General features: G+C 46.6%; 2 protein-coding genes across 2 annotated transcripts in view; one reads left to right on the forward strand and one right to left on the reverse strand.

The window, feature by feature from the left end:
- The window catches only part of LOC134651204 (nucleolar protein 12-like), a 136,064-nt gene that overhangs the window by 33,115 nt on the left and 78,501 nt on the right, over positions 1-24,448 (reverse strand). The gene's annotated exons all lie outside the window — the stretch shown is intronic.
- The window catches only part of LOC134650854 (TATA-binding protein-associated factor 172), a 60,590-nt gene that overhangs the window by 25,170 nt on the left and 10,972 nt on the right, over positions 1-24,448 (forward strand). The window contains exons 4-18 of the mRNA XM_063505787.1: positions 8,226-8,360; positions 9,023-9,180; positions 10,218-10,413; positions 12,095-12,303; positions 12,637-12,732; positions 13,176-13,352; positions 13,666-13,845; positions 15,035-16,506; positions 17,051-17,172; positions 18,050-18,189; positions 19,089-19,236; positions 20,289-20,524; positions 21,479-21,611; positions 22,140-22,375; positions 23,044-23,215. Of these exons, the coding sequence (XP_063361857.1) occupies positions 8,226-8,360; positions 9,023-9,180; positions 10,218-10,413; positions 12,095-12,303; positions 12,637-12,732; positions 13,176-13,352; positions 13,666-13,845; positions 15,035-16,506; positions 17,051-17,172; positions 18,050-18,189; positions 19,089-19,236; positions 20,289-20,524; positions 21,479-21,611; positions 22,140-22,375; positions 23,044-23,215 (3,810 nt within the window). The remainder of the gene's footprint in view (positions 1-8,225; positions 8,361-9,022; positions 9,181-10,217; positions 10,414-12,094; positions 12,304-12,636; positions 12,733-13,175; positions 13,353-13,665; positions 13,846-15,034; positions 16,507-17,050; positions 17,173-18,049; positions 18,190-19,088; positions 19,237-20,288; positions 20,525-21,478; positions 21,612-22,139; positions 22,376-23,043; positions 23,216-24,448) is intronic.

Consider the following 24,448-nt stretch of genomic DNA (forward strand, 5'->3'; position numbering starts at 1 on the left):
GGTGGTCTGACGTTGTGTTCACTAGGACCGCCAGTAAATTGCAAGCTTACCACAGCTGTGAGAAAGCTCTCCTCATCACGCCGTCACAGTAAACAGACTAGCCTGGGAGGTGGAGATATCCATGCCAAGTCGTATCACCGGCAGCTGCCAAACGCGTCGTGGTAGCACTTCAAAGAGTCGGTTAAGACATACCGTGGTAAAGTGCGAGGGCTCTCGAAAGCGGAGAGGCCGGCCAACAAGGCGCCTATCAGGCGAAGATAGTCTCGGCGGCTTCTGGGCGCAGCTGCCACTCGGGGGACGCAGTGACTTTTTGATAAACCGTCGCCTTTGGGGGTTATACCGACCTGGTAAGTAGCAAGGAACCAGCGCGAACTATAGACGATCTGCTGGCATCAGCAGTTTTTTCGACAACCGTAGTAACGGTTGTATGTTTGTAGTACACTCCTCTCGTCAGCGCTGCAGGTGCGGCCCGTTAACGATTACTCTCCACTTGAAGGGCCTCACTTCGTACATTGTCTACCATTATTAACGGACTACAGGTATAAGGTGAGGACTACGACGGTGCAATCTCCATAAACTAACGTTTGCGAATTTGAGACTGAACAGGAGGCATCGAGTATAGTCTCTGTGAGAAACTCGGCAGCAAGGCAGGTCTGTATGTTGAGAAAACGAAAAACCTTCAGTCAAACTTGTATAGGAGCATGGTAGCATGCTTTTAAGGAAATCGCACTGATGAAATCAAGTCTAAAATCGATTTTGGCGCTTTGCTTAACAAAACTGTTTCGATAAAGTCGAAGACAGACAGATGGAAACTGCTGGAGTCCTCCTGGCCCCTTTCTCTTGGCACCGGAAACACAAGCTCGTTCAGGCGCAGCGGGTTTATTTGTCCCATTTTGTTTATTAGGGGCTTGGCGAACGAGTTCGTCTTTGTAAGACGGAACTTAAGCTGGAGAGCGCGGGCAAGCAGACAGATAATTATGTGAACACTGCAAACCTTTTCAATGCCTTCAGCCTCGGTTTTGAGCGGAGCACACGGGACCTTGTCTGCCGTCGCCTTGGCGACGGAGGGATCCTTAACCGAAAGCAAGAGTTTAGCGGTCTGCTCGTGCTGTTGCACCATAGCTATAAGCGCCTGCGTACCTCAATGGGGCCATGTGGACAGGGAAAACTGGTACCGTGGCACACGTGGCGCCGGACGGCAGCGGCGTGGCGCCCGGCCGGCGTCGGCTTGGCGGGCTGCATCGACACGGCCGCTGGCGATATCATTGGGAACGGCAGCAGGTAAGTTTTCTTACGAACAGAACATGGGTGCCATTGCAAAGGACGACAGCGTCGTACTTGCAGCATCGACGTAATTGCCGGCGCTATCATGGCAACCGCCGCCGCTCGGAAGGTGCCGGTGCGTGAGGTGGGCGGCGCCATCGTGGCGGCAGCCACCGCCAGCTCGGGAGGCGCCGGCGCGTAACGCGAGAAGCGCCATCGTGGCGGCAGCAACCGCCAGCTCAGGAGGCGCCGGCGCGTGACGCGAGAGGCGCCATCGTGGCGGCAGCCACCGACATCTCGGGAGGCGCCGGCGCGTGACGCGAGATGCGCCATCGTGGCGGCAGAGGCGCCGGCGCGTGACGCGAGAGGCGCCATCGTGGCGGCAGAGGCGCCGGCGCGTGACGCGAGAGGCGCCATCGTGGCGGCAGCCACCAACAGCTCGGGAGGCGCCGGCGCGTGACGCGAGAAGCGCCATCGTGGCGGCAGCCACCAACAGCTCGGGAGGCGCCGGCGCGTGACGCGAGAAGCGCCATCGTGGCGGCAGCCACCGCCAGCTCAGGAGGCGCCGGCGCGTGACGCGAGAGGCGCCATCGTGGCGGCAGCCACCGACATCTCGGGAGGCGCCGGCGCGTGACGCGAGATGCGCCATCGTGGCGGCAGAGGCGCCGGCGCGTGACGCGAGAGGCGCCATCGTGGCGGCAGCCACCAACAGCTCGGGAGGCGCCGGCGCGTGACGCGAGAAGCGCCATCGTGGCGGCAGCCACCAACAGCTCGGGAGGCGCCGGCGCGTGACGCGAGAAGCGCCATCGTGGCGGCAGCCACCAACAGCTCGGGAGGCGCCGGCGCGTGACGCGAGAAGCGCCATCGTGGCGGCAGCCACCGCCAGCTCGGGTGGCGCCGGCGCGCGACGCGAGAGGCGCCATCGTGGCGGCAGCCACCGACAGCTTGGGAGGCGCCGGCGCGTGACGCGAGAGGCGCCATCGTGGCGGCAGCCACCGCCAGCTCGGGTGGCGCCGGCGTGCGACGCGAGAGGCGCCATCGTGGCGGCAGCCACCGACAGCTTGGGAGGCGCCGGCGCGTGACGCGAGAAGCGCCATCGTGGCGGCAGCCACCGCCAGCTCGGGAGGCGCCGGCGCGTGACGCGAGAGGCGCCATCGTGGCGGCAGCCACCGACAGCACGGGAGGCGCTGGCGCGTGACGCGAGAGGTGCCATCGTGGCGGCCAGCTCGGGAGGCGCCGGTGCGTGAGGCGAGAGGCGCCATCGTGGCGGCCAGCTCGAGAGGCGCCGGTGCGCGAGGCGGGCGGCACCCTTGTGGCGGCCCGCCACCGGCTCGCAGGTGCGTGAGGCGAGAGGCGCCATCGTGGCGGCCGGCGCCATCGTGGCGGCCGCCACTGGCTCAGGAGGCGCTGGTGAGGCGAGAGGCGCCATTGTGGCGGTCAGCTCGAGAGGCGCCGACGCGTGAGGCGGGTGCCGCCATCGTGGCGGCCCGCCACTGTTTCGCTGGTGCGTGAGGCGCCATGGTGGCGGCCAGCTCAAGTGGCGCCGATGCGTGAGGTGGGCGGCGCCAATCGTGGCGGCAGCCACCGCCAGCTCGGGAGGCGCCGGTGCGTGACGCGCCATCGCGCCTGATGGACGTTTCCGGCTCAGGAGGCGCCGATGCGCGTGGCGGGCAGCGCCACCGTAGCGGGCGGCACTGTTGCCCGACGCCTTGATAGATGGCAACTGGCGCGGCGAACGGCCCCGCCGCTGTACTCGTAGTGTTTCCACAGAGTGGCCTTCCACGTAACTTACCTTCCTTCCACTTTGAGCAGTCGAGATGCAGTAGCGTGCTCCCCGTGGTCCGGTCCGCCTTCACCTTGGCGCCAGGACGGGACCGAGAGGTCCGCGATCCACCCGCGCCGCGACCGCAGCAACAGGAGCGGGCGCGTGACGTCTCTCGGAGCCCCGCGGACCGGAAGCGCCTGCGCCGCGACACTTCGGGCGCCGGCCCACAGCGTCGCGGCGTCTCGGAGTCACCTCGGACGACAAGAGAAAGTCGACGGCGCCGACGCGGCGAACGACACGAACTGTCGCGTCGGAAACTAACAACACGAGGTAATACTCCCGGGCTCCGAGCACGGGCACCGACCTCGGCCGACACCTGCGGTAATCGGACGAGAACCGGGGCTTTAGCGTCCAAGTAGGCATTCACAATGCGCTTCCGAACGCCAAATACAGCTAGAATATCATTAAACTGGCTTACCAGATGGTTTGAGACAATCCAAACCTATCCTATTGCAGCGCGGCCCCGGCACCCCACCGCGCCGGGCCGGCACCGCTCCCCGCGGCAGGCACGATGACGCATCCTCTCCGATGCGGAGCGACTTACGTTACCACGCGTTGTAACAAACGACACTTGAAACGACTTGTTGACGCACTTCCTACTTCACTCTCGAAAATGCGAGTTAACGGTAACGATTTTAGCAGCATGGCATGTAAAAGATAATTTAGCAAGAAAAAAGTGGGTAGAATCGAAAAGCACCGCTGGAAGATCGATCCCGAGACCGCCAAAAGACTAGTAGTGGCGATCTCTGGCTATATCTCGCTATTTAATCGAACAAACTTTGGATCGGAAATTTTTAAAGCACCATGCTTTAAAAATGTTCGCAAAAAAATTTGCGGACCATCGGTCAGGACGGTCGACGAAACAATGACATAGCGGCGGCGAGTGGCGGGGGGCGGGCGTCTGTTTGCAGGAAAGGGAAGCGGAACTACGTCACGGCGAGACGGCGGAGCGACTACATAGACGCTAGCGGCATCTATCGGTCACCGGAGGCGTTACGCTCTCAATGAAGATCTCAGACGTGGAACGGAACACATAATATTGTAGGCGTGTTCTCGCGCGTATGGTTTCGTAAATTCGTACATCACTATGCGATACCATATTAGGTTGCCCAAAACGAAGGGTACGCTTTGCACCACTTTGCCCTGTTTTAAGAACATTTTCTTTTTTCTGATGACGGATCTGAAAAGGAGTTTGACGTCACTGGTTTCAAAACATACCGATTTTTTGCCGAAACCGAAGGTTCGGTTTTACTCTAGTTTCGGCCGACACCAAACCTTAACCGAAAGTGCCGTATTTTGAGATAGTATTTGTAATAAAGTTCCTGTTTCACACTAGCTAGTCACACAACAGTCCCTTATATTAAACAGCGATAACCAACTATGTGGCATGTTTCTAGAAGGCTCAGTAATTGATAACCATATACAGTTATCCTTGTATTCATTGTTATTCACCATATCTTTGAGTAACCTCGTTACCACGTGTATTTTTAATTAATGCTTGCGGTCAACTCTAATCAAATTAATTCCAAAGAACTTTATCTAACGTTATAAAATAGTAGTAATAGTAAACAATGTATTTAACTTACGTGTTGAATAGTTTTGTATATTTTCCTTTTAAGTTAAACTGTATACGCTTAGAGCAGCATCATGGGATGGGCCATAGTAGGTCAAATTTTAATGTTAGTTTTCGGATACTTTGGATTTCGGATACATATATAAATATGATATGCAAAAGGTAATCGACCTATAACTAACATTTAAATGATTAATAAATGTAGGTAAGTATGTATATATGTAGGTACTTTATTTTACCAAAGCAGACAGATTTGTAGAATATACCAACTTGACCTTGAGAAAATCTCTTTGTTACATATTTCTCGATTGAATATACATTGTATAAGTTAGTTACCTACACCAATACCTACATGTCGAGGGCTTATCGCCACGCATTACCATAAAAATAGTAAACATGTTTAGCATAACAGGCGTCTTTTGTTTTCCGTCTAGTGCATTGACTGCCGGCGACCTACATCTCTCCATCAGGACTATTATTTGTTAATACAGCTTACAGAGCTCATAGCGTCAAGGTGACTAGTATATGTCTGCCTTTCCACTGAGGAGCAATCAATGAATAGCGTTGGTTATAATCCAGCTGAGCGGAGAAGAGATGTGGATTACACCGAATGCTATTTGTTGATTCATCTCATTACGGCTTCAGTGAAAAGGCTGCCTTTTTTCGGGTTTTGGCCCTACTTACTTTATTGATATTCTAGTCTGGTTTTCGTTTTGCTTTGATGCCGTTGGTCACTTATAAACATTGAAAACATTTTTTTTAAATTGTCACCATACATAATCTCGTGAACATTCGTATCATCATCACCCATTCTGTAGGTAGTTGCTATATAAAAACGTGAGACTTTTATTTCCTCCTCTTAGAAATAGACTTTCAAAATTTACAAGCTCTCATGAAGCGGGCCGCAGGTCAAACTTTTATCGGTTATAAGTTCAGAGGGGCTACCGCGCAAACCGAATTTCGCAAATTGAGGGCATTTTTCTCTGTCACTCTAATTACGCCTTTATTGGATTAAAGAGAAAGATCCCCGCAATTTGCGAAATTCTGTTTGCGCCGTAGCCCCTCAGGTACGCGCATGTAAGTTTTAGGAACCGTATCTCAGTGAGCCGGCCTTGTGAGCCCCACAATTGGTTGATAGTGGCCCAAACGCGGGGGTTCCAATTGGTTCATTTGCACGTGATGGCCGGAAGCCCTGAGTTATACATAGATTATGTCTTTAGTGATACGGATGACAGTTGTGTCGGGATGAATTAGAGGATCTTACCAACTACTACTGTCGTCATCAGATATATCGATGCGATGAAGGTGCTCGCAAATATCTCAACACGCAATACCCTAGTATGTTCAAGGCTTTTGATGGCGTATGCTTGTTGACACAGGGGTGGTTTTGATTCACAGACATCTTAAAATAGGTAAATGTTGTACATGAATGCTAAAAAAATATTAAATAGTTTTCCATTTGCGCATTTCGTGTTATACCTAACCATAGTAATAACGGAATAGATGGATTATGAAATATTATGAATGACATTCCTACATATTAAGTATTTATTTAAAATATTAGTTTATATGTATATAGGTAACAAAACTCGTTTTTATACAAAAGTGTTGACTTGCTCCATTATCAACAATTGTTTAGCTAGTGGCTAGCTATAAGTGAGTTAGTCTACTCCAGCAAAAATACAGCATAATTGGTTTATTTATATTTTATCCGTCCATTTATAATTATATTAAAATAAAATTGCCCGGGCGACCGGATTTCCTGTAAGTGTTTAAGTATATTGCCCACATAGAGCCGCTCTACTAATTCTGTATTGTATCCGCATAATGGTTGCATTTATTATAATTCAATCTTTCAAAATATGACTAACATTCAATTTAATACACTGAATTAAGCACCGTTTGGCGTGAAAAAGGCAACTTTAACATATATATTTTATATACATCCATCACATATTCGATTAGCAAATAACTACTGGGTGCCTAGGCAAGTAGCCAAGTTGACAATCGCTTGCGCAACGAAATGCTTTGTGTCTCTTTATCACTCTTCTATATTAGTGCGAGAGTGACAGTTGCGTTTCGTGCGCTACTGAGCGTAAACGATTGGCATGTTAGCTTCGCTCCCTGATGCTTTTCCTGATGATTGCTTAATATTTTTAGCCCATCAGCTGCTCTATAAGCCCTTTAAGTCCTGGCGTTAGTTTTAGGGACATCCTGTATAATATAAGGTGCTTTTGGGGTAACTTCGAAAGCGGGTTTTTTTTTCTGCACCTTTCTGATGATCTAGGAAACTTCGGCTCTCCTCTCAGTCACCTGACTACAGAAGATACCTTGATAGAGACAACAAGTTAATTAACCTAGTGCGAAGCTGCTCTTTCTTCTTGGTCAAAAATGTATTCGCTTGTCCGGCTGTTCTCCTCTACAGGTTATTAGGTGCATTTTGTGAACACTGAACAGGTTCGATAATATTATGGAATTTCTATGTCTCTTCTGTATTTAGAAATTAAATGGCGGAGCCATGGCGGTCGGCGGTTCGCTAGGTCTATAGCACACAGATAGGTACTAGTAATAAATAAAATAAATATTTTGGGGACAATCATACAAAGATCGACCTCGCCCCAAACTAAGCAAAGCTTGTACCTACCATGGGTACTAGGCGACGATATACATACCGTATATAGATAAATACATACTTATATACATATAAAACACCTATGACTCAGGAACAAATATCTGTTTTCATCACACCCATAAATGCCCTTACCGCCCTTAATAATAGTCTTATTTGGTTCAAGAAACATGCCCCTGGTAGCGCGTCTTCTACGTATTGCGCAGCGGAACTAGCACGAGTAGACCGCGTTGTTACCGAGCTATTAATAGCCATGGAATAGTCTCGTGACTCACCTGCCTCAATTGGGGCTCATTTATCAACGCAGCCCTAGTAGCACGGTCGCATTTTTATCGTTTATCACCATGCCTGTCACGTTCTAACAAGTATGTAAGTGCGAAAGTGACGGGCATAGTGATAGTCGATAAAAATGGAACCGTGCTGAGCCCGCAGGGGTCAGCTTTTAGCTATAGCGACATATCCACTGAACAAAACAATGTAAGTGCCAAATAACAGGTCAATTTAATGTTTAATATGACAGGCTTGAAGTTGATTGCAACTCTGCAGGATTTTGATTTGAATCGACGCGATTTTCAGTCGGTATTTCTTCATACAAAATGTTTAATTAACTCAGAGGATGTTTCCTTTTTGTATTATTATATTGCGGGGTGAATAAACTTATGATATTTCCATTAGTTACGCTTTAAATAGAACATACAATAGTTCGAACTAATCTAGAATGTCGGTCAGGTTAGTTCCTGGCATTCGTACGTAATGATTCTGAATGTAATATAATAATTGTACTAAACATGTGTTTTAATACACTTTCTCTTAGTCCTTTTTGTGGACAAATATACCAGAAAATAAACAAATACGAGTATTTATCGTAAAAAAAAAACATTCTTTTCAAACTTTTTCTTCTTTTTTCTAAAGAACGTTTATTCTTTTGTCCACAGAGGAAAAACCCGAATGCGACGGGCGGCTGCGATGCGAGACGTTCGACATCGAGAAGGTTCTCCGCCACGGCGCACACCTCATGGGCTCGGAGGGCCACGAGTACGACCTGGACGAAGAGGCCCTTAATGCCGCCGGTAGGTTTACTCGATTATATGCTATATTGTCTGCTTCCTTGAGTAGTAATTAGCTTGGCGACCAAAAAAGGATCCGGATGATACTGCTGATATGAATAATGTTAAGATAGGGAAGCTAATCGCAAAAGTGGACGGTTTAAAAATCCTCTACATTATCTAGGATTCGAAATGCATTTTCTTTTGCAAGTTAATATAATGTCCTTTTGCTGAGCAAAGGTCATAATTTCGACCCGTTTCGGTATGCCGTTTAAAATACTCCTTCATGTTGAGGTATATTTACTCCTTGTTATCGTGTTATGTTATGTCAATGTCATTCAGTTATGATTTGAATAGAATAAAATATGTTTTTTTAATTTTCTTCATTGGCGACGAGGATGGGATGGAAATGACAAGTTTAAATGTATCTCCTGTATTGAACCGCCCTATGCCGCGTAGTACAAGGAATAAGAATCCTATATACAAGGTAGTTATATTTTGTTTAGTAATAGTTTTGATGTTATTTGTTTTTAAATTATTGTTGTTTTAACGTGGAGGATTGAGGTATATTGACTCCTTGTTATCGTGTTATGTCAATGTCATTCAGTTATGATTTGAGAAGAATAAAATATGTTCCTAAGATTATAGTTTAATTTTCTTATGTTAATAAGAGGGTTAATTTCCAGACATAAACGAGCGTCTGTCGCGTCAGCGGCAGCAGCTGAACGCGCGCCTCGGCTTGGAGGTGGCGTCCAGCCTGGGCGTGGACCTGACCGCCGCGCTGTACACCAACGACGACCTCTGTCCCGCCAAGCCGCCGCCAGTCAAGGCTGAAGTCGTCAGGGTACGTCACCAAACTTTATTAAACAGCAAATCACTGCATAGTATACAACAGAGTCGCTTCCCGCTGTCTGTCTGTCCCTATATGCTTAGATCTTTAAAACTACTCAACGGATTTTGATGCGGTTTTTTTTAATAGATAGAGTGATTCAAGAGGAAGGTTTATGTATAATTTGTTAACCCGTTCGAAGCCGGGGCGGGACGCTAGTTATAAAAATAATATAAAAATGTTAGTGTTACATTACAGGTCCGCCATTTGTACATTGTTGTATATATTTTGTGCAATCAAGTTTAAATAAATAAATATGTTAGTGTTACAGGTGACAATCGGTGTCACAATGAGTTCAATACTTAGCGTAGAGCAGAATTTATCATGTCCGACTCACGGTCATGCTGACAGAGTACACGTCCTTATGTGCACCTGTAAAGTTGGCTTAATTCTAAAAAAACTTGGCTAACCAGTAACCACGTTATAACATAGTAATGTTTAACGGCATATAAACATAAATAAGTACATGTCGCATTTACGTCGATAGGCACACCATTTTGTTAAATACCTAATAAGGTCAACCGAGGTAGATGCGTCTCTTGCGGTAAATGCGTCATTTGAAGATATCTTCGAAACGCAACATATTATAACTATTATAGCCGTCTGCATTAAAAGTTCAGTGACCACACTTCAAACAGAGAGGGTTGCAATAGTACTAAAATGTTCCGTTTAGAAGAAATCTTTAAAAGACACATTTACCTCATGTGACGCATTTATCTCCGTTGTCCTTAGTTTTTTTTTTTTCTCTGGCCTATTTTGGGTGTCCCACTGCTGAGCAAAGGCCTCCCCTCGTTTTCTCCACTCGACCCTGTCATCGGCATTTTCCCACCATTTGGGGTAGAATGCGTCCAAGTCGTCCCGCCATCTCCTTTTCGGTCTGCCTGAACTCCGGCCTGCACCGTCTATTGTGTTCCGTGGGTCCCACTCAGTAGTTATTTTTACACGGTTTTTTTTTGTTTCCTCTTCCTTTTAAAGCAAACTGTTTTCCACAGAGGCCAGTGCAAGAGCTAGTCCCATCGTCGTCCAAGCCGCTCAGCTCCCGCGAGATAAACCTAGCGAAGCGCAAGGCGCGACAAGCGGCGTTCTGCAAGCAGAAGTCGCGCGAGTGCGAGGAGTCGCCCGCGCCGCCCACGCCGCCGGCCGAGCCCGACCGGAAGAAGATCAAGCTGGAAGTGGACGAGTTTAGCTGTGAGTACTAGCAAGTTGCGGAGAAAATTCTCAAAGTTAAATATAAAATAAATAAATATCAGGGGACATCTTACACAGATCAACCTAGCCCCAAACTAAGCAAAGCTTGTACTATGGGTGCTAGGCGACGATATACATACTTGTATAGATAAATACATACTTATATACAATAGAAAACACCCATGACTCAGGAACAAATGTTAGTGTTCATCACACAAATAAATGCCCTTACCGGGATTCGAACCCAGGACCATCGGCTTCGCAGGCAGGGTCACTACCCACTAGGCCAGACCGGTCGTTGGAAATGTTCTTGAAATTTTGTAGAAAATTCTATTTTGGATATGGGAAGTTGGGAACTTGGGAAGTTTCAACTTAAACAGAACATTGAGCTCCGAGGGAATTCTTTATAAAATGCTTAATCAAAAGTGACGTCCGACTGCGTAAATCCAAGATGGCGCATGCCAAATGCTAGTGATGGGGCATGCTTCGAAAAATAGTGTTGTGTTTATGAATCGTCATTTCAGTAGTTAGCTATACAAAAATATGAGAAGTTTTTTGTAACGCGTCAAAAGCTGTCAACTGAAGTGCGCGATTGCAGCCCAACCAACAACTTTAGTGCAATCCGAAGGTTCACGAAATCACGATGGCGCGCCGCGCACGATAGGCGAGGCGTTCAATATGTTAACTTTCTGTTCTTGTCTATGTTGTTTATTTATCGTTTTGGAAGATGATATATTAAGCGCGACGCTGAGTGTCTCTTTCTTCTTCTCTGGGTCTCAAAATCTCTAATAAATACTTCCTTGTTAGGGAGCGTTCAAGTATTACGTAACGCAATTTTTGGACATTTTTGACCCCCCCTCTCCCCCATATAACGCGCCGTAACGTTTTTCTGTACCCCCCCTCCCCCTAGTAAAACGTTACGTAACCACCAAGTGACCATTTTTTTACCTAAAGTACCTGCCGGCCTAGCCAAGGTGACAATCGCTATCGCTTCGACAGCTTTGTGTCTCTCTATCACTCTTCCATATTAGTGCGACAGTCACAGTTGCGTTTCGATCGCTACGGAGCGATAGCGATTGTCACTTTGGCTCTAGCTAGGCCGGCTGAAGGGTTAAAATCAATGTTACGTAATACGTAGTTCCAACCCCTGTAACGCATCGTAACGTTTTACAAGACCCCCCCCCCCTCCCCCCAAATGCGTTACGTAATACTTGAACGCTCCCTTAACCACAGAATAACTAATAGTACTACCGTACAGAAAATTCACTCCTTCACAAAAGTCAGATTAGGTATAAAATTACTCCTATATCGCCGCCTGCAAGCAAAATTGAAACTTATAACCGCGCACGAACCGTGAATCTCCTTTGCGCGCCGCAGTTTTATGACCGAGCTGTGAGTGTCGGCACGGGGTTATCACTTGACAAGTTTTTATACCTATACCCACTGATTTATTCTTTTTAAGATAAATATGTAGGAATTACAAACGTTGATTATGTAAACATACATATTTTATCCGGAGATAGTATGCCTGAATCTCACGGAAGTAAGTTTCGAAGCCATTGTGTATTTTCAATTTTGCGTATCGTGCGCAAGAGCGGCAGCCCACTGCCATACGCCTGTCCGATGGGCGCGCCGGCCAAATGTACCTAAACTGCGGAGTGACACCCCCCTGCCTTAACAGTGGAGCAGTCGCTAGCAGTGCCGGACTGCTCGGGAGCGTGGGGTCCCAGCTCGAGCTGGCCGCTGGAGAGCTGGTGCGGCGCGCTGCAGGCCACGCTGTTCAGCGCGGCGTGGGAGGCGCGCCACGGCGCCGCGTCGGCGCTGCGCGAGCTGCTGCGCGCGCCGATCGCCGCCTCGGCGGGGCAGGCGGCAGGCCACACGCCGCAGCAGGTCAGTTACACTGCACCTGTGGGACTAATTACATGACAGACTGATCAACGTCACCCGGCGCGCCGCGGCGGTTTAATATGAAACTTTCTATACAATAACATTTTGTGTACTCTTTAACGAAGACAAACAGTTTGGTGCTACCGACCCTAAGAATTTTTGATAATATACTCCCATAAATCTGAAACGAATTCACTCAAATTGTTAAATAGGAAACTTTGGTTTTGGAAAAAAATATTACAGAAATTAGCAAAAGTAACTTCCATTCCACCGGTCTATCAATTATTGTCTAGTAGGTATTGAAATAATTTTATCAAACGAATGTTTTGTGTTCAGATGGAAGACGCCCACCAAGAATGGCTGGAAGACATGGCGCTGAGGTTGCTGTGCGTTTTGGCGTTGGACCGTTTCGGAGACTTTGTGTCAGATCAGGTGAGTTATTTTATTAATGAGCTTTAATATTTTGTGTTTTAGGTACATATTTCTGAGATTCTAAGACAAATAACTGTAATTACTGCATTTTAATACGATCTAAACGTTTAAGCAAAAAAGTGAAGCTAATTCTCAGTCGACCTGGACACGCAACAAACGTACGCTTCGTTACGTCATCTGCTGCATCTCGGCTGAAGTGCAACGCGAGCGAAAGCCTATTCCATATTTTTGCCTCGGTAGCTCACGCATATTCGTGCGGTAGAGAAGCATATAGTATAGACTATTATAGACGAACGGATGATTGAGGTCTCGGTGGCGCGGTCGGCTGCCGCCTACAATCCTCGTTCTAATTCGCCATCGCCAATCCACTAGTGGATTTGAATCGTACATTATCCTAAGCTTCAAGTGTTATATGTGATGTCTCACTCGCTCCACGTGCCCAGGTGGTGGCCCCGGTGCGCGAGACGTGCGCGCAGACGCTGGGCGTGGCGCTGGCGCAGCTGCGCGCGCCGCGCGTGCGCGCCGTGGCCGCGCTGCTGTCCGCGCTGGCCGCGCAGCAGCAGTGGGAGGCGCGCCACGGGGCGCTGCTCGGCTTCAAGTACCTGCTGGCCGCCAGACAGGTCACTATTATTTACTTTTTAGGCCAGTCGTATCAAACACAATGCCGGCATGTCGAACGCTACAGAACTGCAGTCTAAAATGTGTCATCGAGATGCGTAACAAAGGCGCGTTATCGGAGAGCGCACCTACACTGGTTTTTTGAGCGTCGGACTAGCCCGCGCTCAGGTGCCAAATAGAATAATTAGGACCCTTTTTTGCAGGTAAGTAGCACGTGCGGTTTTACTGAACAATAGACAATAGGATTAGCCTTCGGGGTCTATTAGAAAGCTACAATACTTGTAACTAACGTTTACAAGGTGTTTCTTTCAACAGGAAGTGGCGTGCTGCAGCGGCGTGATCGAGCACCTGATATCGGGGCTGAGCGACCCCGCCGAGGACGTGTCGGCCGTGGCGGCGGGCGCGCTGGCGCCGGCCGCGGCCGCGCTGGCCGCCCAACGCGCCGAGGGGCTGCCCACCGTCGTCGCCAGGCTGTGGCAGCTGCTGCACGACCAGGTACGACCACAGACAAGGCAACCTCTAGACTAGACATGGGTAACTCCGGAGTGATAGATAAAAAAGATATATATCTTTCTCGTTTCATGAATCACTCTTCTTGTCTTTACGAATCCGAATGTATCAGTATATCCGTACGTCTCACTCCCTCGGCGACGATTTATGAAAGCGATAAGCGAAGTCTCGGTCGCGCATCGACCGAAGTAACACGAACGAGCGACAGCGGTCGTTCGGACGGATTCGGACGCGTCATTATAATTAACTACTCTCTCTCTCTCATGACTCAAAGTCAGCAAGTGCCGATGTTGCGAGCGGGAGGACTGTTACACACGGATATAAAGATATAAAAGAGTGATACATATCCCAATGATAAAAAGATATATATCAATCTTTTCCCTCTACTGACACATTTCGCCCATGTCTACTCTAGACTGAGCATAGTAACGCTACCCCCTCTGCCACTTATACGGTAGTTTTACTCCATCTTCGAGTCAATCCCGTGCCGTGATTGGTCCGTGTCTTTGAACGGACCAATCGCGGCACGGGATTCGCTCACCTCGTCCCCCCGCACCCCCGTATTTTTGGCAGCATCGGTTTCATGAAATAATTGCTCTAAACTCAGTCTAGAGGATTCCTAGTCTATGGGTACGACTAACATAACCTAGCTTGCATTGCAGATACCGGATGTTCGGCCTGACCATCTGCCAGTTATTCGGTATCCGGTCGCCGAATATTCGCCCGGCGGAACTATACTTAGATTTCAGTTTTTCAGGTGCGCGTAGTGCAGGTTTTGACGTTCACGCGGTAACCGGATATCCGGTGCATCTCTAGAAATTACACAGCACTTGGAAAATATATGTATACATTTTCCAAGTACTGTGTAATTTAGTTCAATCAATAATCAAATCAATAGGAGCTCTGTACTCTAAACTTGACGTAGCACTTTAAAATATATGAAAACTTAACATGGTCCGACAGTTATTCCAACATTTTAGTCCTTTGTTGGTCTCATTTAGCAGACTCAAAGTTAACATTCACTGTCCACCATGACACTTGGAACTACCCTCCCTTGTCGACCTCATCAACTATTTCTTCTAAAGTGCTCTAAAATGGTCTCAACGCAGTATTCTTTGTGACTTATTTTAAATGATCAATAACTATGAATTTAACAATAAAGCTTCCATTTCAGGATGACCTCGCCTCGCCTGCCAATTCGTACATGGCACTGTTGGCTTCTCTAATGGCCATGCCGCAAGCGGCCAAACTCCTGCACCCCATCGACTTGGCCGACGTCCTACCGAGGCTTTGGCCGTATTTGGACCACTCCACCAGCTCGGTCAGAAAAGCTTCCCTCCAAACACTGAGGACCCTCACGAGACCACTAGTCACTGAAGTTAAGGCTCCAGACTCGAATGGAAATGGCGAGGCCAGCAATGGAGAGGTGAAACCAATAAACGGCGTCCAATATTTAATGTGGACCCCTGAACTACTACAAGAGGCTATGAGACACGTTTACCAAAGAATTTTGTTTGAGCACGTCGGTGATATACAGATGATTGCTGTTCAAGTTTGGGAGAATCTCCTCCGATACGCGCCGCTGGGAGTAGTGCTAGTTGCCGCCTGCCCGTTGCTGGCTACCTGGCTATGCCTCGCCATGCAGCCAGCTAGATTACCTATAGCACCTAACCTCTTACTTCAGCCGCCTCCTAAAGAAAAGCGGGCGCCAACTAAACCGAGCCAATTAGGGGAGGGCCTGCCGCCTGAGGCGAGGCCCAATCAGAAATGGTTCCTAGGTGGAAGCGAATCTCAACCTACCTGCGTTCGCGATAAGAACGTGACTCGAGCGCGCTGCCTCGCAGCTGAGATCCTCGGGTATCTCTCCTGTTATCTAGTACAACCGGCTCCCGGTATAGAGTACAAACCTGAAGACGAAAGCCCTATAGACTGCTTCGTAAAAGTGTTGTTAGTGCATTTGAGGTCGTCGAGCGCGCTGCAGCGGCTAGTAGCAGGGCTAGTGGTCTCCGCGTGGGCGCGACGCTCCTTACACCACAATCTCTTTCCCCCTCCGATATTCGGTGAAAAACGAGACGACGTCATCGACGATCCAATAAGTCGACTAGCTCCGCCCCCGCTAACGATAACTTTACACGCGTCTCTCAACCAAGCGCTATACTACGATGAAGTGGCTTTAAACTGCAACAGAATACTTCAAGAAGCTAGAGATTTACTGGCCATGATGAAGCACTACAAACTACCGGTAGACGGCGAAGAATTCAACAACATCCTCCGCCTCGAGCAAGTTATTCACATGACAACAGTCACAGAGCCTATGGTGGCGTCTCTAAAATTAAAACGGGTAGTTACGACCTTAGAGGAGCGTCGAAGGAATCTCCAAACTGCCGTGAACCAATGCGCGACAGAACAGACTATTCTGAACATTTCAGTGCAGGCAGCTTTAGCAGGGGCTTGTGCTAGCTTAAACTCGTTACCAGAGAAGTTGAATCCAGTAGTAAGACCCCTAATGGAGAGTATAAAGAAGGAAATGTGGGAGGAGCTTCAGGCGCAGTCGGCGGAGTCGCTGGCGGCGCTGGCGTCGCGCCTGGTGTGCCGCGAGCCGAGCCCTAACAACAAGATACTGCACAACTTGAAGGCGTTTCTGAGGTTAGTTATTAGTATCAAGTCTTCTCGACAAGCAAAGCTAACGACTTTATATTTTTAATTTTTATATCATGTTGCTTGGTTTCTTTATTTGATTATGAATGATATAGCTAGTTTTTTACATAATGAATGACTAAATAAGCTACTCTAAAATCTACAGTGCAGTTCAGCAACATTTCTAGTTTTAGTCACCAGATATTAGATTGTTTTGATGTTGTTTGATTGAATTTTGTCTTTTAACCTTTTGGACGCCACCGCACCGTAGGCTCAACGCCAAAGACCGATTAATCTGTCACAGACCACAGAGCAACATCGACCTACGTGCATATGCATAAAGTTCAACTTCAGTTTTGACACTTCAATGATGTGGCGTCTGAGTGACAGTTCTTGTGTTTGACACGGCGTGGAAAAGGTTAACGGCCTCTTAAATTTAATCTAGTCTGCTGTTTTCACGGATATTTGTTCAGTACTCACAACATTTACTTCGCATATTTAGGCGTCTGCTTTGTTAAGTGGGTTTGAAATACTAAACAGACTTATTTTACAGATGTGACCCTGAGTTTACGCCACACGTGTCCCTGGCCGAAAACACAGACGAGAACGGAGACTCTGGGAGCGGCGACAGCGGGGCGGAGGGGAAGGCGGAAAGAGCATTGCATGGACCCACAAGTAAGTTAAATATACTGTAAAACCATTTCTACACTAAACAATAAGCTACTGAGGCCTCCAATCACGGATCAAATAAAATTAATTGCGGACAGATACTCATTTGTCTGAAAAAGTGAACACAACTACTTTAAGGGTTATTGGACGCACGCGCCGGCGAAACAACGCTGGCGTTCACTGGTTAGAACTGATTTTGCAAAATAATATTAGAGTAAATGCAGAAACAAATGTGACAGTGAGTGAGTGAGTGAGTGGATAAATTCGCGGTGAACGAGGGATGGTGCTGGCAAAATTGGTAATGGGTTGGACCGGCAATGCAAGGACGTGGGTTCGAGTCCCACGATAGCGAGAGTTGATCATCGTAGATTTTTTTATTATGATTTACATCTGCATATACAATTTATTAATGCAGAAACAGTTAACGTGACTGGCCCCTGAACTCTTCTCAAGTCTTGTTACACTAACTATGGGTTAAGTTTCGTCATCATCTAAATGCTGCAATGTTTTTCTTAATCGTTTAAATTGTAACAATATAGTTATAAGCAGATATGTATAAAGCTAGATGTCAAGAGGGATTATTTGGGTGGATCAACTATTTCTTGTTTTTATTATGTCCGATCAGCCAAGAAGAAGCGAAGAGACAATAGTAGCCTAGTTTGTTAGAAGACATTGTACACCACTTTCTTTTGACACGCTTGGTAGACGACCCTCAATGGAAAGGGTTTATAAGTATCACAAAAAAGCGTGTTTGGTGAATTAAAATGCCTAAAAATCAGGTTTTAAAGAGTGACCCAGGAGAACGTAACCATGGCAACGAGTGACAAGAAAAATTTGATTCACCCATTTATAATACTTATTTATTTTATTTTTGTCTCCCTAGTGGACTCGTACGTGGGTATACTGACTCTATGGGAGCAGCAGCGGTCGGCGGTGAAGGTGACTCCCCGCCGCGGCCGCCCGCCGCAGCACCACGCCGTGCCGGACGTGCCGCTCGACGTCCTGCACGACCGCGAGGACGAGGTACCATCCAACACCCGAGACATTCTTAACACATTGCCACCCAGCCAAACAAGACATCCGCGCGAGGCCACAAAAATTTCGTCGTATAAAGCTGTAGTACCACGATCCTGACTATCGGATCGTCCGGCCGAACGAAGTCATAAAATACCCGATAGCACAGAATAAGTAATAGTATTATCATACAGAACGGACACGCACCGCCCCGCCCCGATTCGGATTACCTCGCCCGCGACAGGCCGCGACATGAATGTGTGCGTAAGTCGCTCTACTGAGATTCCGTCAGAAACTCGATGACGCGTGTACAGACGTGCCGCGCACACATAAACGCAAATCATTTTTGATGTATGGCGTGTCCGCCCTGTGCCGATAGTCTGGTTTTCCGCACTGAATGTGTTAAATATCCAATAGTTATAATATACTATATAGTAAGTTGCCTCTCTCTCTCGGTTTGGCGAAGCGTTTCCATCGGGAGAGGCAACATGTGGATCCAAATCGAGGCGTTTGCGTTGGGCGAAGCACGTTTGTGCAGACATGAGCTCCTTTGCAACTTAATGTATTCGCGAGGCGGCTAATTCTGTGTGGTATATGGTAAACCTTACTGCAACGAGATAAGATCGACTTGTGTTCAGTTGTGCTTTGTTGTACATAGAAACAGAAGATTAGGGAATGTTTTCGAACATATCGTAGATGACACTGTTTCCCTGTCGATAATTGTAATTGTTAAAGTCAATAGTAATGAGGTGATTACTCGGACGATGATCAAGCTGCGTCAAGCATTGTATTTTTTTTCTAAACTCTAGAAGTTTAGAAACTGTTTAACAACTTAATATTATATTATTTGACATGTGGGATAATACAAAATGAGTTCTTAATCCGTAACAGTGAATATTTTTCAACAGAACCGGAAAAAGCTTCGTATCCAGCGTAGAGGGGCGACGCTGGCTTTCACTAGTCTGACGAGATACTTCGGCGACGAGCTGCCCGAGAAACTACCCAAACTATGGGAGTTCATCACGGAACCGTTCGCGAACGTCATGAGTGACAGTGGTAAGTGTTTCATAATAAAGTCTTGAGAAATTGTAATGTTTAGAATGTTAATGATTACTTTTTAAATAGACACTGAAGCATACTAATTATTAATAAGCATAAGACACTTTAAACTCTCGCGTTTTATACACATATTTAATTACACAAACGGGTCTACCGCGATATAATTTCATTGTTTTTACCTTTAATGGTGTTTAGTGGTGTTTTATTAATATCTCCGTTGACATTTGTTGGGACGTCAGTCTTTCCGTGAACACAGCTGGTGCAACTCAGCTGAAACGTCGGAATTAAAGGTAAAAACAATGAAATTATATCGCGGTAGGTAGATCCGTTTGTGTAATTAAATATGTAATAAGCATAAGTACTACTTAATCTAGTTATTATTTTATGATATATTTTTTGAATGAATGAAATCTTTTATTTCAGGCAACTAGTGGCCCATACATAAATACTTTAAAACTTGCATAGATATTATAAAAATATAACTAAAAACTAAAAAACACATTATGATTGCGATGCATTACGCAATCCCGCAGTGTCAGGGAATCGGCCGCAGAACCGCCGCAACTTGACACCCTTCGGCCAAAACTCCTCCTTGGTGAAAGTCGTTAGATGTTCAGTCGGAACGGTCACCACAAACGAATTAAAATTCGCATTGTGTCGAGATTCCAACTTCGCGACCCTCAGGATGAATCCGGTTTTTGCTTTCACATACTTTACGATATCATCGACCTTTGTAAGGTAGTGTAGACGGGACACATACAGCAGCGTCGACGGTTTTTGTTGGATGACATTGACATTACAAAAAAAAATGTATGGCCATTTGAAGTTTTAAGGTTTTTGCAAAAAGGATCTCGTATTTTTTTTATTATTCGTATTTCGGTTTATAAACGCGGGGCTATAAAATGTGAGCTTGATAGGCATTGCGTATTGCAGCAATGGAAATTCGAAGGTCGTGTTACTCATGCTTTTCATTCGATTTTGTTCAATATACGTCGATTTTCGTAGGAAGATCACGATTATCTTCTAAACGAGCCTTTATATTGTTTCAGAGCTGGAAAGCGTGGACGTGGAAGCGTCCGAGGAGCTAATCTCCCGCCTGCAAGTGTTCGAGGCCGTGTGCTCGTCGCTGGCGCCTGGCACCTGGGCGTCGGCGGCGCGCGGCGCGGCGGCGTGCGCGCGGCTGCTGCGGCACGCGCACACCGCCGTGCGGCACATGGCGGCGCGCGCGCTCGCCGCCATGGCGCGCCGCGACCCGCACGGAGTCATGGCCACCGTCGTCAAACATGTAAGGCTTAGCACGCACTGCGGTTTTTAAAAAGCGGTTCCGCTACCGCAAAAAATGTAACGTACGGCATTCTTGCCGTACGCACTTGCAATTTAAGAATGCCGTACGTTACATTTTTTGCGGTAGCGGAACCGCTTTTTAAAAACCGCAGTGCGTGCTAAGCCTAACTCGCTTCATCTAAATTACCTCCCGACCCTTCTGTCCCTCGCTCCTCTTCGCGCGTGCATAATGCATAGACGAGACAGATGTCTATCGGTCTTATATGCGAGCACGATCACGTTCACTCCGGGTACAAATATGCATCGCTAATAAATTACTACACCCACATTCTGCTTTAACACCATGAATAAGTGCTCGACTAATTTTAATTTTTAACAAGCAGAAACGTCTGCGAACGATGCTATTAAGCTTAGAATATATTTAAAAGTGGAAAAATTACTGTCTTGGGTGGGACTTGAACTCACGGCCTCTGGATCGATACTCCAGCGCTCTGCCATCTGAGCCACCAAGACCTCACCCATAGCCAGCAAATCTTTCCACCATAATTTATTATAAGCTTACTAGCATCGTTCGCAGACGTTTCTGCTTGTTAAAAATAAAAATTAGTATGGGTAACACATCGTAACTGGTGAATTTCCAATATGACTTGGAACTCCGGTAGCCGTTTAAGAAGTGCAACGCTCTTACGGTAGATGTCGCTACGGTCCCCTTGACCCATAATATGGTGGAAAGATTTGCTGGCTATGAATGAGGTCTTGGTGGCTCAGATAGCAGAGCGCTGGAGTATCGATCCAGAGGCCGTGAGTTCAAGTCTCACACAAGACAGTAATTTTTCCACTTTTAAATTTATTCTAAGCTTAAGTGCTCAACTGTTCCAATGTAATTTATCTATGCTAGCATAATTACAAATTTCCCACCTTCCACTATGTATCCACCATAATCTGAATGTTACAGCTGGTGCCAGCCCTGAGTGACATGAGCGCCGTCCGCGTCCGGTGCGGCAGCGCAGAGGGCCTGTCCAGGGTTGTCGAAGCGTTGCAACTGCAAGTGGTGCCATACATCGCGTTGCTCGTCATACCTCTATTAGGTGAGTAGACGCGATTTTCTTCACATGCGTGACATAGCCCTGATAAGCATTGTAAAAAAGTTGTTATTATTAAAACAATATTATAGTGCATTTATTTGTTTATTTCTATTCAATTTTGTATGAGTTCTTCAAGAATTTGTTCGCGATATTTTTTTTAATTAAAAATGGGCTTACTCATGGCCACAGACTAGCCTAGGCGAAGACGTGGCCTACGATGGAGCGAGTCTGCCCAGAAGGTGCCTGTTCACCCTTGATATGTTTGCATCAAATCAATGCAATATGATTTGAAATTTTGGCTATTCCCATATGAGTGAGTGATATAAAGATATTTCCTTTAGGAGTTTGTTTTTGATGTGCTTTCGAAGTTTTCCAAACATTTTTTGAGATGTTGCGCAAGATGCTCAATTCAGTAATTTTCTCGTGTCAAAATATAGTCTAATTGTGCGCAATCACAAATTTCCAACTAAAATAACTGATATCATCCATCACGCTGCAATAAAAACTGAACACATTTCTTATTACTCGTAGGTCGTATGAGCGACCACTGCGAAGCCGTCCGCGTGATGTCCACCCGCTGTTTCGCTTCCCTCATACAACTCATGCCTCTCGACGGCGCCGCGCCCGAACCAGAGGGCTTATCGCCAGAACTGCGGGAGAGGCGGCTTAGCGACAAGCGGTTCCTGGATCAGCTGTTCAACCCACGGTCTATTCAAGACTACAAAATTCCAGTGCCCGTGGCAGCGGAACTCAGGAGCTACCAGCAGGTCAGTGAACTCATGTCGCTGGACGGTCGAGTAGGAAGGCCTGTCTCCAGGACTACGGGTGAGGCGGCTTAGCGACAAGCGCTTCTTCGATCAGTTGTTCAATCCTCGCTCCATTTTGGATTATAAAGTCCCCGTGCCTGTGGTTGCTGAACTCAGTTATCAGCAAGTAAATAATCCAACTCATGCCTCTTGATGACGCCGCGCCCGAACCCGAAGGCTTATCTCTAGAACTACGGGCGAGGCGGCTTAGCGACAAGCAATTCCTGGATCAACTGTTTAATCCTCGCTCCATCTAGGATTATAAAGTGCCCGTGCCTGTGGCTGCTGAACTCGGGAGTTATCAACAGGTCAGTGTCTGCTGCGCTCGTGTATGTAGTTGGTCGAAAGACAATCACTTTTCCGACCAGCTGTTGAATACTCGCTCCGCTCAAGAGTTACTGGAAGTTCAATCACCAGACTTACATAGTTGGTCGGTAAAGAACCGTAATGTTTGATCCGTTATGTTGCGTCAAGGCTGGGTTCAGGTCGATAATGCTTTATATACGTATAGCATTTACATGTTGAGACGACATAATCGAGTGATCGTCGCGATGAGATTCGACTTTTGCATCTCCACTTTTTAAAATGCGAAATGGTGTTTATTTTGAGTAAGGAATATATAATTTCAGGCGGGCGTGAACTGGCTGCGGTTCCTGAACGAGTACCGGCTGCACGGCGTGCTGTGCGACGACATGGGGCTGGGCAAGACGCTGCAGTCCATCGTGGTGGTGGCGGCCTCGCACGCCGAGCGCCGGGACCCCGGCGCGCCCAGTCTCGTGGTCTGCCCGCCCACGCTCACAGGTCTATACCACAAAATAGATACAGTACAGAAGTCAATCACATGTATGTACTTCACTTTTCATACCCACGCTCGGCGGTCGCTCTAGGGTTGTCAACTATGATTAATGCACAAAAACTATCGTGGTAGTGGCACTCGTATCTAGTAGTGGCCGGGGCGGGGTGCTTACCTACCTACTTAACTGTTCTGTTTAACGTTAAAACGAACCATCGAAAAATACAAGCAGATAGAGACAAACCAAAGAAAGTCTGCAGCGCTAGATTAAAAGTAGTTTTTAAAAATCAGTATGCGACAACACCACAGAAAATGGATTAAATAGTCTTGATACTTGTGAAATTTCTACCATATTTACCGTCTATGAAAAAATTAAGCTGTATGCACAGCTTAATTTTTATGGTAAAATAAATTTCATTTCAACAATAGATGTCACTATTAATATGTAGACATATACTAATATTGATAAATAATATTGGGAGAATGTGACATTTGGCTTCATCAAAATTAATAAGCTTTTGTAATATCCGCGACGGCGGTAAATAGGTACAGAGGGCCTACCGCGAACACCGAAGTTCTCAATATGCGAGCATCTTTCTCTTTTACTCCCATTAAGGCGTAATTAGATTGACAGAGAAATTGCCCGCAATTTGCGAACTAAAGTTTTCGGAAAAACGAAATAAACCATTAAAACAATAAACATATATTAAAAATTAATTTTAGCTTTAACTAGTAGGTACCCATGCCGTGAGCATAAGCATGGAGGTTGTGGGTTCGAGCTCAAAACCCGGCTAGTACCAATGAGTTTCTCGAAATGTTAGAGGAAGTTCATAAGTATGCCTATACCTATTAGGTGTGTTCAATTTGCTGTGAAACCTTTGTCTAAACCAATATTATATTATCATACCCCGCAACGGAGCTAGCAAAACCGTAGCAAATGACAGTTTTGTGTCAGGGTTGGCGATTATGATGAACCACTTTGCTTTAACTTTATTGTATGTAAGATTAATAAAATTGATCGAGAACCCTGTTGACCCTCTTCCGATATAACTCGGTTTAATTTACTGTCAAATAATATAAATTAACAAATCAATGTCAATATTAGATGCGTTTCAATGTTATAAAATCACGTTTTTTTTTCGCATTTCTTTCAAATATTAACATGGAATTTTCATTGCTTGAAAATATTGGTGTGTTTGAAAACAAAGAAAAAATATTTTTTTTAAGTACTTTAGTTTATG

The sequence above is a fragment of the Cydia amplana genome, chromosome 9 (genome assembly GCF_948474715.1).
Source record: "Cydia amplana chromosome 9, ilCydAmpl1.1, whole genome shotgun sequence".
Classification (NCBI taxonomy): Eukaryota; Metazoa; Arthropoda; class Insecta; order Lepidoptera; family Tortricidae; genus Cydia; species Cydia amplana.